The sequence below is a fragment of the Crinia signifera genome, chromosome 1 (assembly GCF_055691185.1).
Source record: "Crinia signifera chromosome 1, ASM5569118v1, whole genome shotgun sequence".
Classification (NCBI taxonomy): domain Eukaryota; kingdom Metazoa; phylum Chordata; class Amphibia; order Anura; family Myobatrachidae; genus Crinia; species Crinia signifera.
The window spans coordinates 427,165,834-427,184,192 of NC_139217.1; the positions used below are offsets into that span (position 1 = coordinate 427,165,834).

General features: G+C 48.1%; 1 protein-coding gene across 1 annotated transcript in view; it reads right to left on the reverse strand.

Moving 5' to 3' along the window:
• Positions 1 to 620: 620 nt before the first annotated feature.
• Positions 621 to 18,359, reverse strand: part of LOC146019492 (uncharacterized) — a 37,528-nt gene continuing 19,789 nt past the window's right edge. Inside the window, exons 2-3 of the mRNA XM_083152017.1 lie at positions 3,672 to 4,093; positions 621 to 2,819 (exon numbers count right to left, since the gene is read on the reverse strand). Coding sequence (XP_083008143.1) covers positions 2,247 to 2,819; positions 3,672 to 4,088 — 990 coding nt within the window. The 5' untranslated portion in view covers positions 4,089 to 4,093 and the 3' untranslated portion in view covers positions 621 to 2,246. The remainder of the gene's footprint in view (positions 2,820 to 3,671; positions 4,094 to 18,359) is intronic.

Sequence of the window (18,359 nt, forward strand, 5' to 3'; positions counted from 1 at the left end):
AGTTATCCTAATGTAGGGTACACACCAGGACGACCACCGTCGTTCACGACCGATAGACGACCATGGAACGATTTCCCTTGGACTTCCCGGGAGCTCCCAGGCAGTCCCCAGCAAACGATTAGCAAAAATTGTGTTTTTTTGCGGAACGATCTAGATCCGATCCCGATGCGCCCGCGATGGTCGTTAAGACGGTCGGATCGCTGGTTTTTGTTTTTTTGCAAGAACACATGCGACCGTCGTCAGATGGGCCTTTGAAATTTGAATGACGGGGCTGGACTAGCAGAGGGGGGAGGACTAGCAGAGGGGGATAGGAATAGCAGCAGCCATTTTAAACCAGTGTATTTCTGCTTTGTTACTAGTGAGGCTTGGTTTATACCTGCTGAACGCTGGACATAGCTATTTACACATTACTTTGTTTTGCCTGCCATTACAAAGTGTCTTTTAACCCTGCACTATGGAGAATGCAGTGATGGGTAGTCACCAGCAACAGTACCTGCTCTATTATGCAGTTTTGAAGCTCAGGCGTCAGAGAGCCCAGCGCAGGAGAGAAAGATCATGCTGGACAAAGCAGTGGCTACTTCAGCGTCAGACTCGTTCGCACATGCCACTGCTCAGGGACATCAGGGAGAATAACCCAGACGATTTTCGTAACTTCTTGAGGATGGATGATGCCACATTCCAGGAATTGCTGCGTCTGGTGACTCCCCACATCGAGAAGCAGGATACCAAGTATCGCATGGCTATCCCTGCTGAGGAACGGCTGGTGGTGACCCTGAGGTTTCTGGCGACAGGACGGTCTCTTGCTGACCTAAAGTTTGGATCCCTCATCTCCCCGCAAGCTTTGGGCCTCATCATCCCGGAGACCTGCAAAGCCATTGTGAAGGTGCTGCAGTACCAGTATTGCAAGGTAAGATGAAATATACACTGTACACTTTATTGTGCAAACAAAATATTTTTATTTATAATTTAGGCCTAGGACAGAAACAGGTTTTTTAGGCCTTTCATGGTTAAAACATGTAAAATAGTAAATAGATTGTGTCAACACAAATATATTATAATACCATATATAAAAGATATTGTACAAAAACACACACTATATATAAAGATTTAAGTATGTATGACCCAGTTTAAACTTTCCCACTAAGTACGGGCTACTGTGTGGCAGAGGATGTCTGCCGCAGATAAGTAAAGGCTGCGGCCCACATAGCGCATGGCGCAGATGCAATGGTCCCGGCCCCATTGATGTGCGCCATACGCCATGTGAGCAGTGGCCATCACATACCTGCAGCTGAGACCATGTCTGCCGCACAGTACCCCATACTATTGGCAAAGACAAAAGGGCAATAAATGGAGTTTGCTATCCAGATTGAGGAGAATTCTGTTCTCCCTCTGGTAATGCAGGTACAGGTAGCAGCATATAAATAAACAAAAAAAACACACTCTGGTAACTTCTGGAACATGCCCTTACAACAGTAGGGATAGGTACTGTGCGGCAGAGGATGTCTGCTGCAGATATGTAAAGGCTGCGGCCCACATGGCGCATGGCGCAGATGCAATGGTCCCGGCCCCATTGATGTGCGCCATACGCCATGTGAGCAGTGGCCATCACATACCTGCAGCTGAGACCATGTCTGCCGCACAGTACCCCATACTATTGGCAAAGACAAAAGGACAATAAATGGAGTTTGCTATCCAGATTGAGGAGAATCCTGTTCTCCCTCTGGTAATGCAGGTACAGGTAGCAGCATATAAATAAACAAAAATACACACTGTGGCCCTTGTGTGGCAGAGGATGTCTGCTGCAGATATGTAAAGGCTGCGGCCCACATGGCGCATGGCGCAGATGCAATGGTCCCGGCCCTATTGATGTGCGCCATACGCCATGTGAGCAGTGGCCATCACATACCTGCAGCTGAGACCATGTCTGCCGCACAGTACCCCATACTATTGGCAAAGACAAAAGGACAATAAATGGAGTTTGCTATCCAGATTGAGGAGAATCCTGTTCTCCCTCTGGTAATGCAGGTACAGGTAGCAGCATATAAATAAACAAAAATACACACTGTGGCCCTTGTGTGGCAGAGGATGTCTGCTGCAGATATGTAAGGGCTGCGGCCCACATGGCGCATGGCGCAGATGCAATGGTCCCGGCCCCATTGATGTGCGCCATACGCCATGTGAGCAGTGGCCATCACATACCTGCAGCTGAGACCATGTCGATGGTAAATGATAAAGTAGCCTATTTTTTAAGACAGATCCTCAAAAACAGGACACTCTGGATCTTCTATCAGTAAAGAACTGTAGAATTGACGGTACTGGGGGGGTTGAGAAGGCTGTGTAGGTGTTGACTGGGTATGTGTTGGAATTGTGCTCGACTGGCCTGCTACGGTGGCAGGCGGAGTAGGCACTGGTGATTCTAATGACAGTGGTGTGTCTGGTGCACTACCAATGCCAACTATTTTAGTGCCACTGTTGAGATACCCTAAACTGCCATTATACACCAACTCCATGCATAACTTTTCAAAAGTAAGTTGCTGGTTAGGAGCCATGTTGCGAACACACTCTGCCACATAAGTGAAGTAGTTGTCATGTTTGTCCGGGTTTCTTTGCAGGACTTGATGTGCCCGCATCATAAATTCTTCATGTGCCGCTGCTTCTCCTTTTTTTCCTTTGCCACGCATTTTTTTGGCACGGGGGAGTGGTGGAGTGGGTTCCAGGGTGGGTGGCGGAGTGCGTGCCGGAGTAGGAACTTCGTTCGATGTGCATGCATTCTCAGATAGGACAGATAGGTCTGGGGTTGCAGGTGGGTAGTCACCAAGCTGTAAAAAAATTGAACATGTTTACTAATCAATTCTATTTACTTCTAATTTCAGTTCCCTACCAGCGTGAATGAATGGAAAGTCATCGCAGAGGAGTTTGAACAGCGATGGAACTTCCCAAATTGCGGTGGAGCCATTGATGGCAAACATGTCCGCATAGCCCAGCCTATCAATAGTGGTTCCTACTATTTTAATTACAAGGGCTATTTTAGCATTGTACTAATGGCTGTTGTTAATGCGAACTATGAGTTTATCTTCCTGGATGTAGGAAGGAATGGCCGTGCATCGGATGGTGGCACTTTCAAGGACACAAAGTTCTACGAAAGGCTCATAGCGAACACCCTTCACTTGCCGTCTGTCCAGGAAACTAAACAGGGGCTTAACTTTGTTTTTGTGGCTGACGAGGCTTTTGGCCTGCACGAGCATGTCATGAAGCCATATGCGCAAAGGGGGTTGAACCATGACAAAAGGATCTTTAACTACAGGCTATCCAGGGCACGGCGTGTTGTGGAAAATGCTTTTGGCATCCTGGCAAGCCGGTTTCGCATTTTCCACACTGCCATTAACCTGAGGGTGGACAAAATTGACTGGGTTGTCACGGCGTGCTGTGTCCTGCACAATTTGCTCCGCAGAAAAGCCACACAGCAAAGGGCTACAGGCACAGCACTCCAAGAAGACCAAGAACTGCCAGAGGAGGTAGTGCAGATATCCTCCTTGCAAACCCCAACACAACGCTACACAGGGAGTGCACGAGCCAAACAGGTGAGGGAAGAGTACATGGCCTACTTTAATGGGGAGGGCGCTGTGGATTGGCAGGAGGAATCAATTAGATAGCCAAAAAAATAGACTCACCGATGCAGACTGCGAATTCTCCTCCTCCTCCTGCGCCGTGACTTCTTGGTTTTCATGTTCTACCATAAGGACTACTCCTGTCCTCATCGACTCCTGGCTGAGGGTGAATGTCAACCGGTCATAGTACCAGAGCGATGTTTGATACATCTCGTCGACTCCAGCACCAGACTTCTTTGCAGCCTCCATCTTCTTGTGTTCCTTTAAGAACACCGTGCGCATATTCTGGATGCGTTTCCTCACCCATTCAACATTGGCCTCTGGATGAAATGGAAGACTGTAGCGTGCCAACTCCTCCAAGGCTTGGTTTCTTTTCATTTTGTTTGAATACTCCTTGGATTTGGTTCTCCACAGGCATTCGTGTGTACGATATTTTTCAATAAACCCTTCCAAAAACTCTTGTTCCTTTGCGTTGGACATTGGGACTGTAAAAAGATAAAACCATTTTAGTTGTTTGTTTTGTTTCATATTTAAATTTTTATAGTTATAGTTATACCCATGTTTTGTTTCATATTTAAATTTTTATAGTTACACCAGTTACCTAGTTCTTATGTTTTAAGTATTTAAAATGTTAATAAACTTTTATGAAAACCACTATACATTTTATTGTGCAGATTGCTATTCACACACACAGGTGAATGGGGCCTAGCAGAGAGGAGTGCATGGAATACTGCAATGGTGGACAATGGTTTATGTATATATATCTATATATACACAAACACACACACACAGGTGAATGGGGCCTAGCAGAGAGGAGTGCATGGAATACTGCAATGGTGGACAATGGTTTATGTATATATATCTATATATACACAAACACACACACACAGGTGAATGGGGCCTAGCAGAGAGGAGTGCATGGAATACTGCAATGGTGGACAATGGTTTATGTATATATATCTATATATACACAAACACACACACACAGGTGAATGGGGCCTAGCAGAGAGGAGTGCTTGGAATACTGCAATGGTGGCCATTGGTTATATGTATACACACACAGATGGGGCCCACCCAAAAAAACAAAAGTGACATGGTCGGGTGCACGGTTGCCAAACCAGTGCTTTATACACACTATATACATTGGTGGCAACAGTGGGCATGCATAGAAGAGCATTGGGAGTGCAAACATACCAGGTTGTTGTTCTGGGAGATGAGACAAGAAGGAGAGTCCAACTGCTGCGCCAGCGCTGTTTGCTATGTGGAAAAACATGGCGCCGGGGGAGTGTTTAGGAAATGCCACTCAAATAGGCTGGATCAAACGACGGACGCACCGACGGACGGACGACGGAGGCGGCAAAAAACACTCACGATCTGCATACGATTGACGGTCGGTCGGCCTGGGATTGACGGATCCTACCTGCAGCACGTAGGACCAAAGATGCGACCAAACGAGCGGCGTGAACGCGCATTGGATCGGAATCGGATCAAATAAATGGCAAAAACACACGATAGTACACACAATCTGCATACAACCGGTCGGAATCGGATCTAAATTGACAGAATCGTGCCCTAGTCGTCCTGGTGTGTACCTAGCATTACACCGGATTAAGAGCCCAATTCAGACCTTGTTGCTGCTGAGGGAATTATCAGCGACCAGTGATCAGGTAGATACCGCCCTGCTGTAGTATAATCCCGCCTTGCAAATAAATGTGTACGGATAGCGAAGAATTTGCAGCCGAGCGAAAATTTCTAAAACCATTTGTAAGACGCTCTCCATCAAATGATTTTTCCACTGGTACCAGTCATCACAAGCTTGGAGTAGCCAGGGACTTACTCAGGGGCTGCGATGAGTACAGGCTTATCTGGCCCAGAGCTTACGTCACACACCCTTCCCTAAACGCATAGGCACTCCCAGTGTTTTTTCTGGCACACTTGCCACTTTCTTAGCACTCCCACATAATGGCCGATTAACAGTCCGGTGGAGCGGGGACCGGAGAGCAGGGTCCGGTCAAGCTGCAGGCAGGGTAGCGGCAGGTGGGGAGCGGGGACTGCAGAGCAGAGTCCGGGGGAGCGACGGGAGAATAGAAAAAAAATCCCTTTCAAAAGTATGGTTGGCCTTAGGACAAGTTGGCCTAATGTATGGGGCCCTAAGCTTCCTCAGTCTCAGATCCATCTGACAAAAAAATCTTAAGGCCCCCATACACTAGGGGACAAGTCAGCCCCGATTTACCCTGAGCTTCCCCGGCAGCTCCCCGGGGGAGCTTGATAACATTTGGCACTTGATGTGCCATATTTTACATGTGATAAATCGGTTGCGATTTATAACATGAAAAATCCGGGGAGCTGCAGGTGGGGGGTGGGGGGGGGGGGAGCGGCAGGATGGGAGTGGGGACTGGCCAGGGGAGTGACAGGAGCAGGCTGGGGGCGGGGTCCGGTCCTGGGTACCTGTAGGTGCAGGCTGTAATCTGTATTGTGCACTGGGAGAGCCTCAGCCTCTTTAGATGTAGCTGAGAACTCAGCCAATCAGCGGCCGCCCAGTCCTTTGAATAGGATTTCTTTCTATTCTCGCGCCGCGCACCCGGTCTCTCTGCATCTGCGGTCCCCGCTCCTGACCCTGCCTGCCGCAGCGCCGCTACATCTGAAGAGGCTGAGGCTCTCCCAGTGCACAATACAGATTACAGCCTGCACCTACAGGTACCCAGGACCGGACCCCGCCCCCAGCCTGCTCCTGTCACTCCCCCGGACGGCTGCACATGATTAATCTTATGTGCAGACCGTCTGACATCCGGATCTGATCCGATGTACACGGGACTGGGCATCGGATCAGATCGGATGTCATACACTTCGCAATTTGCCCAGTTTCACCCGATTTCTCGGCCCAATCCTCCAGAATCGGGTGAAATCGGGGCCAAATCGCGTAGTGTATGGGGGCCTTTACTGTATGTGCTACACCAAATATCTATCTGATCTGAAGCGGTCAATGGTTTATCATACGTCTAATCAGATACAGCTGAGGTGAATAGAGTGAAAAATTAGTCCAAGGTCAGATCAGATTCCTGGGAGAGTTCAAAGGAAATCTGAAGAGATCCGTAGCTTCAGATATGTCTGTGTAGAAGATGGGGGGCTAAACGCCAACATACTCTATGTGATTTGGGCACAATTTTACCCGATTCGGATGGATCGGGCCGTGAAATGGTCCCAAAACGCATGTGCAGACATCCCATCCAACACGATGCGTGGTCCTGTGGGCATTGGGTCGGAGTCGGGAGGTTGGACAGGATTCACATAAGATTTGGGCAGGGGACGCAGCAGAGAGTGGGCGGTGACAGCCGAGGGACCAGAGCGCCAGGTAGGGGAAGCCAGGCGGCGGGTGCATGTAGAAAAAAAAAACATACAAATGAATGGGCAGCCAGTGATTGAATTCTCTCAGCCAATCACTGGCTGACCAGTCATTTGTATGGGGTTTTTTTCTATGTGCACAAGCCACCCGGCTTCCCCTACCAGTATCCGGCGCTGTGGTCCCCTCGGCGCGTTCACCCACCCACTGCCTGCTGCATGCCCGGTGCCTGGCTCTCCACAACCCCCCCCCCCTGCCCCGCCAGGCTCACGGCTTCCTCCGCCTGCATATGTTTTAAATGCGATATATCGCATGTAAAACTTGGCACATCAAGTGCCACATCGAGTTGGCCTAATGTATGGTTTGCAATGACCTCACTGACCCGTAGTTTCATTGACCTGTAGAGAGAATTTTGTATTCTGCAGCCCTGTAACCTGGTACATTGTGGGCCCCATAGCAAAATCTTGCGAGGGTCATTGTCACTATAGTGCCCCTTAAAGGGCAGAAGAAAAGAGAGATACACAAAGAGGGTGTTGGGGAAAGGGAGAGAGAAAAAGAGAGGGGGATGATGGGTGGTCACGAAAGAGAAGAGAGTGCTTCATGGAAAAAGAGGGAGGAGCATAAGAGGTAGAAAAAGAGGAAAGAGACTGGGGAGAGGAAAAGGAAAAGGGGAGAAAGGGATGGCGGAGAGAAAAAAAGGAGAGCAAGTAGGGGAGAGGGAGCACAAGAAGGAGAAAAAGACTTGAGAGAGCAGGGAGCACAGGGGAAAGAGTGGGGAGGGAGGGGTTGGGGGAGCACGGGAGAGAGAAAAAGAGGAGAGAGATCGCAGGAGGGGAAAAAGAGAGGAAAGGAAAGAGGGAGAGCTAAGCACCAACCCCCACCACCACATTAAGAGCTATACACGATACTGTCAGGTATACGCGGTGCCCGCTTCTATGCTCACCGCTGCTGCCGCCACCTGACCTCCTTCTCCCTGCATGCGCTAGGCCTCTATCCTATGCTGTATAGACGGTGTCATTGGGACACCTGCTCTCCTCGGTGACTTGCTCCGATGTTCCGATGTCTTCTCCCTGTGTACAGGCGGCGATGCGTACAGGGGCTGCCGCCGTGCCTCTGTCCTCCGCTGTTCTATACAGGAGGTGCTTCTTTCCTCATTGCTCCCCACTGCTTGCACACTGCTGCTGCCACCGGACAAATTTCTCCATGCGTACAGGTGCTGCCTCTGTCCTCTGCTGTACTGTACAGGCAGCGCCGCTGGGCCTCCTGCTTTCCTCACTGCTCAACGCTCCTTGCACATCTCTACTGCGCCAGACCTCCTGCTCCCCACTGTACATGGGGAGCAGAGTGGGGGAAAAAACTACAAGAGGGTGCAGGGAAGTGCCTGCCAGGCCCTCAGGCCCCCCTAAGCCCCCCAGGCCCCATAGCAGTTGCACCCCCTGCACCTTCGGTAGTTACACCACTGCCTGTAACATAAGGGAAAATTCAACATAGAAGGCTCTGATCACCTCTGCTCTGCATGCTCACAGAATCTATACAGTGTAGGGAGGAGAAATCGGGGCTATCAAGCTGCTCAGGGAGTGCTGGGTATGCCCTCCATATGTTGAAATTAGGATTGTGCCATGAGGCCATGCACACAGAGGCCGCGACCCCTCTTGACCTGGGGCCATGCAACGGTCATGCGTCTGTGGGACTAAAAGTTGGGAGATGTGCAAAATACATTATATTAAGTGATCTTATACTCCCGTCGCCCTACTTGATGATCTTGCGCATATATATATATATATATATATATATATATATATATATATATATATATAGTGGTCTACTTTAACATTTATCTATAATCTGCAGTGTAATTTAATCCATCATGGCATTGGCATTAGAATCTACAGTATATACTACAAAGCTGCTCTTCGTATCTCTCTTCGTAATGAGGCAGTTTCATTACATAGCAGCGGATACTGATTCTCATGGTGTGAACACAAAGGTACAATCAGCATGAGATTTTGACTATATAGTCAAAATAGCATGCAGATCGCACAGGTTTTTTTTACCTTGCGATCCTGATGCGCGCTCCCGTGACAGCACAAATCGAAACCCAGATAGACAGGGCAGCAATTACTATATAGTGCAGAAGATTGCATTTCTCTCGAATCTTAAGTCAAATAGCAAGGGAATCTCACTGTGTGTACACAGCATCAGACCTGTATTCCAGGGCTGCTCACATGCAGAACTTAGGACATACTAACCGCAGGGCCGGCGCCACCACTAGGCAGCTTTAGGCATTTGCCTAGGGCTCCAGCCACTGCTGGGTGTAAGTTGGGCAGGTGTCTCCCCGGGTCCCCAGGCCGGGTAGCCGACCCCCCCACCATGTGTGTAGCAGCAGGCCAGGTAGCCGGGTCCATCACATGCCCGGCACCACCAAAAGTGTAGCAGCAGGCCGGGTCCACCGCACGCCTGGCATCACCTCCCGGGTGCAGCAGCAGGCCGGGTCCACCACATACCCGCGTCGCATCCCCCCAAATGCCAAATGGAGTCATGCCTTGCACCGGCCCTGACTAACCATACACGTTTTCCATATTTCCTTGCCGGAGCAAAAGCGCATTAATTCAGACGGACGCAATTGAAAAGTTCAACTTTCTTGGTGCTGCTTGAAATTCTGTGAGGAGAGCTAGAAAACATGCACTGCTAGTTTGTCCCAAGGCCTGAATGTGAGAAGCACAGCTTTAGCCCAATGAACAAGTCCATTTTCAGAGCAAAATGTAGTGTTGGATGTTGACATCTGTTTAGGTGACGCCACTCTGGCAGCTGTAAGCAGGAAGGGGACAGGAGACAGTACATGAAAAATAAACCATTTAATAATGTAACTATATTTCTGTTAATGAGTCATAAGCCCGGATTCTGCTCTCAGGCAATCTGATACAATCCTGATTATCATCTATCCCTCTGAGGATCCCATGAACTCTACTTTCATGTTGTATTACATCTTGTGGATGCTGATCCAATAACTGTAGACGTATTAATTCAGTTCTAATAAAAGTGTCTAAAAATGTCTAGTCCCCACAACCATAGACATGGTCTCTCCTCTCCTGTGCCAGCTTTGTTTCAGCCTGTTGTAAAATGGGGAGGGGGCTGGAGCGCATATTGTAATTGTAAACATATTGAGAGGAACTACCATGCTGAGAATTGTAGTGCCGCACAGGAAAAAAATAAAAAAAAATGGATAATCAGAACAATTATGATAAGCTTTTATTAAACAGAGATTATTATTCTGATTTTGTCATTGTTCATAGAGTTTAGAGTGTACGTCTGCATTCTGTCTGTATTCTGTGTGGCACTGCAGTTCTCAGCATTGTAGAACCTGTTCAGTGTTTGCCCCAGAATTTTTTCCCAGCTGGGTGGCATCAAGAAGTAGCCGGGTGAGGGGTATTTGCAATAAAATAGTGGGGCGCTCCACTGTAATAGGGGCGTGTTTAGCACCACCTATTGGCACTCATTGCGGTTAACACAAAGTCTCTCAGCCCACACCACCAAACACACGCTAAAAATGCAGACAGTGCTTGCCGAAGACGCGTGCCAAATATTTACACTGTAGTGCCTACTACACGTCACACACCCATTACATGCCGTAATGCCCATTACACATTATGCCATGCCGTTAAACCTATTACATATTATACCACACGCCATAATGGCCATTACATATACCACATACAGTAAGTGGCACTTACAGATGTAGCCCCTGTCACCTTTGCTCGGCGGCCGTCAGAGCCTCCCCTCTGGCGAGCGCCGGTGGACAGGGATTACATTGAACTGGGACGCGCATGCGTCTCCTGCACACCCGCGTCCCAATCCTTCGGCGGCGGGGCAGTGGAATCCTGCCCATCTCCACTTCGAGGTCGGGGTGGCGAGGGGGACCGGCAGCGTGGGAGGCGGCAGGGACCCAGGGGGAGCTCCGTTGCCACGGGGCGTGCAAGCATCTTGTGTGCGCGTGCCCCCTAGCGGGAGCTGGCCAGCCCCTGCCTGGATGAGTCAGGCTCCATCTGTACCTGCATGCTCATTGCTACAGGTTGCACGCTTGATGCCAGGGGTTGCGTGCTCGTTGCCAGGGGTTGCATGCTCGTAGCCGGGTGTAAAAAAATGTTGCCAGGGGTACAAGCTCTTTGTCAGGGGTACATGCTCCTTGCCAGGGGGAATTACCGCTCCTCCTTACCACACCAGAGAGAGGGAGCCCCAGCTAGGTGAGATGCGACACATGCGTGAGATGGTGGCATTTCACGCATGATTTTATACAAGGGGGCATTCAATCTATCCTGCGGAAAAATGCAGATATAGCGGCCATTTCCACACAGAATAGATGGAATTCGCATTCCATGTATTCAATCTTTTCAATTTATATTTTTTTTAGATTTTTGGAAACAATCCAAAAATCAGAAAAGACTTGGATCTGCAAATCCATGTATATTTCCTCGGTAATGGCCGCCAATTAGAAAATTTACCATCCGTTTCCCCAAAAGCAGATTCAGCTTTTCAGTGGCGAATCTGCCGAAGCGAATCCCTTCCGTTTCCCTGGTGAAAACGGCCAGAATTGAATAAGCAAATCCCATTATTTACGAAAATCTAAAATAATGGGAAACATTGAATACCCCCATAAGTGACATGAAAACACCTTTCTATTCAACACTTGGCTGGCTGGTTATCTTTGCAGAGTTTGGGGTGCTTTATAATCCTACAATGGCAATTAGTATTTAATTCCTTGAGTTAGTGGAGAGCACTTGCCAAGTTTCAAGATTTGTTTTATATATAGAATTGCGACTATTGTTACACAAGTAGAGAATGATAGATTACCTCTCTTATGTTAAACTACAGTAGGTCTGGAATAAGTTATCCTGACTGATCCTGTCAGCACAGTGCAGACAGAGTTATGATTTGTATAGCAGGTTGGGTTACATTACTGCTTGCACTTGTGCTACTTTTCAGTGTCCTGGCCTCCCAATACTTACACTAAGGACCACATGCAGTAGCTGAATGTAAAGCATTTTGCTGAGATTTTCCTACTGTGCATTGCTGATCTGCCTGTATATCCACATTACACCAATATATTAGGCCATTCCATACCATCCAGTAATTTGTGGTTTGTAATCAGTGGTGCTATAGCCAAGGGTGGTATTTGATTGTCATCTGTAAGAAAAAGTAGCTAATAATCATTAGTATATGGTCTCCTAGTACTTGGCCAGGCTTAGCTGATCATATAGACATATTTTGAACAAACAGGAAACCTTAATCATTACTACAGTATGTTTGCTCTCCATAGAAAATCGTATTTTAAAGTAGAAATAACTGAATGTGTAGCTTAGGGTGGCCCTTATATTTTAACTTTCTAAAAGTTTAGCTCCCACCCCCCTATCTTGTTCCAATTAACAAAAAAAAATATATGCAAAATTTTTGCTCAATTGGACAACTGCAAGGCGACCCTCATCAACCCTGAAATTTTTAAATTTTCACCCGGAAAGTTTTTTTTTTATCTCTTCAGTAATGTAATGTAATCAGACTTTTTCTGTTAAGTCTGTGAGGGGATTCCAGACAAGAGGTTACTGGGAAGGACAGGCCACGATCCCAACCCTAACTCTGTTAATCCCTCCAGAGGTTATAGGCACCTGCTAAGACTTCACCTATCATAGCCACGTTCAAAGGGGTAAATTAGGTTCAGTCCAACCCCGGTGCCACCAGGACTTTGCAAGGAAACAAGGTGCCCAACACTTCCAGAGCGGACAAGAGGGAAACTAAAACCTGTAGAAATGGGAAAGAAAGCAAAATGTGACACGGCTATCCTCCAGCAGACCAACGTAAAATTAAACACAAGTGAATCCTGTGCAGATTAATTACAAAAAGGTAGTGAGGTGGAAAATAGGGTAACAATCTTCCACCGAACTACCATGAATGCAACAATGCAAGAAGATGTTATACGTAGAAATAATACTTACCAGCTAAACTTATGAGTGCAGAAATGCACAAAGGTGTTAAACATTATATGTCCTGGCTGACCTCATAAATGCAACAATGCATGAAGGTGTTCATAATATACCACACAACCCATGTGGAGCTGGATGACACAAACATAAGAAAGAGAGACCGTATAACTCCACACAGATATATGCTAGCAATGGACAGCAGGACACAACTTATCTGTGTCCTTGCAGGATATGGGAAAAAGCAGAGAACTCCAAGGCCACCAGACACAGGATCTGGGAAGCTGAATACATGGCAGATGACAGGCAAACAGACATGGACAGGCTGCTCTAAGAACTATAACCAGACAGGTCACAGTGCTGGAAGCATACCTAAATAGCAAGTGGCCTAGCATGCAGCCACACCCAAAGACCAGGTCATGCATGAACACCTGGAAAGGTGGATCAGCAAAACCTGGAGCACTGATCCAGTGAACCAATGCAATGGAAGGATAAGTGACAATAAATATAATGGGGAAGGCAACTTGCAAAGCTGGGGGTAGAGAGCAGGTATACAGCAAAAACCTATGCTGGGACTTGGTGCACATCATCAGGGGGCGGAGTGACGGCAAATCATCGGGGGGTGGGGCAGGAGGCAATGCTTAGAGGGGACGCTGCCTCCTCCCTATAGTTTAAACGGGACCTAGGTCACTCTACCCAGGTTACCCAGTCCCACTGTCCAGCAACCCTTGTAAAACCCTTCTTTTAACCTTGGTCGGATTGCCGAGTTGCTGGACCCAATATTTTTTTAAAGGCCCTTTCACACCGCACAGTAACCCAGGTCGACCCAGCAACAATCCAAGTCAGAGCCAGGTTATTTGTGCGGAGTGGACGGGGTATGTATCTGGAAAATGTGGGGGATCTGAGGATTGAGTTTCAGAACCTGTGGCATAGGGGCCTATGGCAATAAAATGTTAGCAACAGCACTAATAATGTGGTAGGGTTACTCATTGAAGTAAGCTGTGGCGGAGCCAGTCACTTCCTGCAGAATGAAATAAAAGAGGATATGGTCAAACCAAAGGAGTAGAACTCTTTGTTCCTTTGAAGCAGTGGTTCCCAGTTTCGGTCCTCAAGTGCACATAGTGCACTTATACTGTGTTCAGCAAAACTTCATGTAGACTTTTTCCATGTCAACCTTTTTAATGTTCCAACCTAATGACTGTCAACCTTCTTATAGTCGACCGTTTGACCCATACCCATGATGGGTTTGCACTAGCAGGGGCTATACAGTGTCAGTCTGGAGATTACAAAGTTTGCAGGACATTGTAGTGCTTCAGGTGCCGAATGCGCCATCAGGCTCTAAACTCACTATGGGGGTCGAAGGGTCTTTGGCACCTAAGTGGTGATAGTATATATATAATGGTGGTGTACAGTAAATTATTGATTGCTCAAATGTCTCAGGCTTTCTGCACAATGGAAGCATTGCTGCTTTCTGTGTCAGAGTAATAAATGCCTTTGTTGTATAATAAACAGTACTATTTTCATGGAAACATACTGTAGGTTCAGGAGCTCCGTATCTGGGGGAGGAGCTATTAAATAGATACAGTAGAGACATATGTGTATGTATAGTATTTATAAAAGAAAGCACTCAAAACGAAATTTAAATGAAAACTTCTTATACAATTTTATATTTTTGTATACATTGTGTACATTTTGGCCCAGTGCAGGTTCAGGAGCCCAGTTTGTGATTATGGCCAGTATTCAATGCCTCTGATTCTCCATATTTTCTGGGGAATCAGGCAATTCCCCGGGTTTACATGGAATTTTCTCACAGAAAAAACAATTCGCCCTATTCAATGGACACAATTCGCTGCAAATGAAGAGCGAATGTCTGGTGATTCTCTGTTTGTGATTCTCCGCGATTCGCCAGTGGTTTTCATTGGGGTTTTTAGTGGAATTCGCCGAGAGTGTATTCAATGCTGAAGTGGAGAACTGCTTTCTCCAGTGATTTTCCCCGGATTCTCCATTTTACATTCCTCATCTTTTTCTGGAGAACTGGAATGTGTTCTTTGAAAATAAAGCGTTTTTTATTTTTATTTTGGTGTCAAAAAATCCGATTTTTTTTTCTGTGAAGGGGCATGCTATTTTTATTCATGTGCTTGCAGCACATGAATATATTTAATTTTTTTTTTTAAACAATATATATATATCTCCTATATATTTGGCTACATCTGTCACTCAAAGTGGGTGTCTGTGTCTATAACGCTCTGTTCCTGGACTTTCCTCTTAATGTGTGATTGCCTTCATCTGTGCTGAACACCTTTCTGAGAAATTAACCTGTTTAAAACAGGTGATGGCAATCATACATTAAGGGGAAGTCTAGAAACAGAGCATTGTGTCCCTCCTGGAGAGGGTCATGTTGGGAGGTATGTGACAGAGATCCAGCCCAGTGAGCCCACAGACAGTGCCAGACACCCACTGCCTTCCCATGTTGCCCAGCACTGCTACTCCACAGCCACCAGGTGAGCGCCCCCCTCCCGCGATTTGCGTCAAAACCTCCCCCCCCGCGCCCCCCCCCCCCTCCCGCGATTCGCGGCAAAAACACCCGCTCCCCCGCGACCCCCCCTACCGCGATTCGCAGCAAAAACACCCCCGCGACCCCCCCTCCCGCGATTCGCTGCAAAAAGACCCCCCCCCACGACCCCTCCCGCAATTCGCGGCATAACCACCACCCCGCGACCCCCCCTCCCGCGAATCGCGGCAAACCCTCCCCCGTGACACACCCCCCCCCCCGATTCGCAGAAAAAACACCCCCCGCGACCTCCCTCCCGCGATTCGCGGCAAAAAAGAACCCCCCCGCGACCCCCCCTTGCACAATTGGCGGCACCCCCCCTGCGACCCCCCTCCCGCGATTCGCGGCACCCCCCCCGCAATTCGCAGCAGCCCCAGGATTAAATGGCACATGCAAAACACTGACATGGCTATGGTCGACAATGAAAAAGGTTGACATGAGTTTTTGAAGATTTATTTTTAATTTTTTTAATTTTTTCATATTCATTGTCATGTGTCGACATGGACACCAATGAAGTGGCACACTTATGTCAACATTTACATGTGTTGACCTTTCTGTGTTGATTTTTTCTTGTGGCGATTCGCGTCACACCCCCCCGCAACCCCCCCTCCCGCGATTCGCGGCACCCCCGTGACCCCCCACCTCCCGCAATTCACGGCAACCCCCCACCGGAACCCCTGTGAACCCCGCCCTCCCGCGATTCGCGGCACCCACCCCCGCGACCCCCCCTCTCGCAATTCGCGGCACCCCCCGTTATTCGCGGCAGCTCCAGAATTAAATTGCACATGGAAAACACTGACATGGCTATGGTCGACAATGAAAAAGGTTGACATGAGTTTTTGAAGTTTTTTTTTTCATTTTTTGAATGTTTTCATATTCATTCTCATGTGTCGACATGGACACCAATGAAGTGCCACACTTATGTCAACATTTACATGTGTTGACCTTTCTGTGTTGATTTTTTCTTGTGGCGATTCGCGTCACACCCCCCCACTCCCGCGATTCACGGCACACACACACCCCCCCGCGATTCTCGGCACCCCACCCCGTGACCCCCCCTCCCGTGATTCACGGCACCCCCCCCGCGACCCCCCCTACCATGATTCGCCGCAACCCCCGCCCCCGTAACCCCCTCCCGCGATTTGCGGCAACCCACCCCGCGTCCCCCCTCCCGCGATTCTCTGCAATCCCTCCCCTTCCGCGATTCGCAGCATCCACCCCCCCACAACCCCCCCTCCTGCAATTCGTGGCACCCCCCGCGACCCCCCCTCCTGCAATTCGTGGCACCCCCCGCGACCCCCCCTCCTGCAATTCGCGGCACCCTCCGCGACCCCCCCTCCCGCGATTCGCGGACACCTAAATTGCAATACAGGGCATCTTTCATACAATTCTAGCCATATTTCTCATATACAAACGTTCACAAATTAAGGGGGCGCAGCCCCTTACGACGGTGTGAAGAGCGCCCGTAGGGCGCGATGAATCACCTAGTATATATATATATATATATATATATATTTTTTTTACACATTCACCAGCAGGGGGCCGAGCCGGGAGCCGCTCATTAATATTCATATATTCACTGCACACTGATCCCGATCAATACACATGCACGATCGGGACCAGTGTGTAGCGGCTCCCGAACACAGCCCCCTGCCAGCTCTGGAGGGCTCTCCCTGTGTCCCCCACAGCCCTCCTTCACCCCCACAGCGTCCGGCGCAGGCAAGGAGGCTTTCATCTCCCTGCCTGCAGCCGTCCCCCAGCTCCCCGGCGGCATTCGCCGGAGGGGGTTAAAATTCGCCGCCAGGGGCAGCAAGCCCCTGAGGCGTTGAATAGGGGGTGAGGGAGGGCTGGCAGCCAATGCTGCAGCCCTCCGGAACCCGGCGATTGTGCAGCGAATCCAAAACAGGATTCGCTGCACAAGGGGAAACAAAGGATTGAATTCCTGCCTATGTCACATTTAATGAAATGTTCATCATCTGAGTTCCTGCTGAGAAACATCACTGGTAATAAACACAGATCACCTAAGTCATCACTGCTGCAGGTACAGCTGCTTGGTTCTTACTTTCCTACTTATTTTTTCTTCTCTCTTGGAGAAGCCCGAGGAGAATTTCAGCATGTACAGGTCTCCAGGAACATGGCACCCGCTCCTTGTTCCTGAGACATCTCCAGTGCGCATGCACTAGTCACTCATAATTGGATGTAGTGGCCAATTTCCAAGTGATTTTGGGGGGGACTCCAGAGGGGTAAGTATAATATATGGATGCAGTTTGTGCAATGTGGTCTCCCCTAGACCCTTAGGGCTTGTGTCAGACTTGCCTACCCTTCCGAAATGGTCAGGAGGCTCCTGAAAATTGGGTCTACCTCCCGCCCCCCCTAAGAAGGTAGGCAAGTCTCCCCGAGTCCCACTTGCCATCCAGAGCCCCCTTACCTGTTGACTGAAATACCGAAATGTGTGGGTCTGTGGAGAGGGGGCGGGGTTAAAATGATTAACATCATTTTGCATCACGGACCTGCAAATCAAGGCCCTTAATGACATCAGGAAAATAAATCCCAATAACTGCGCTAATATTTAATGAGGTGCCTATATGACTGAATTGATGCTACACACAGTTTATATCAAGTAATATTTTTTAATAAAAGTACAATAAACACAATATAAAGAATTAAACAAATAAGAATATCTATAAACTTTTGCTCGTATACAATTTAGGTGGCCACCATATTTTTCACATTTATATACAATTGCTTTCTTTAATATATTTTGCATGCATTTAATTATATAAAATTAATCGGGTTTAAAAGATAATTATATGAAATGGACCCCGGGATATTATCCTCCAGTTTTGTATATGAGGAAAAAATGTCCACTTAATGTGCCAAAATATTGTTAT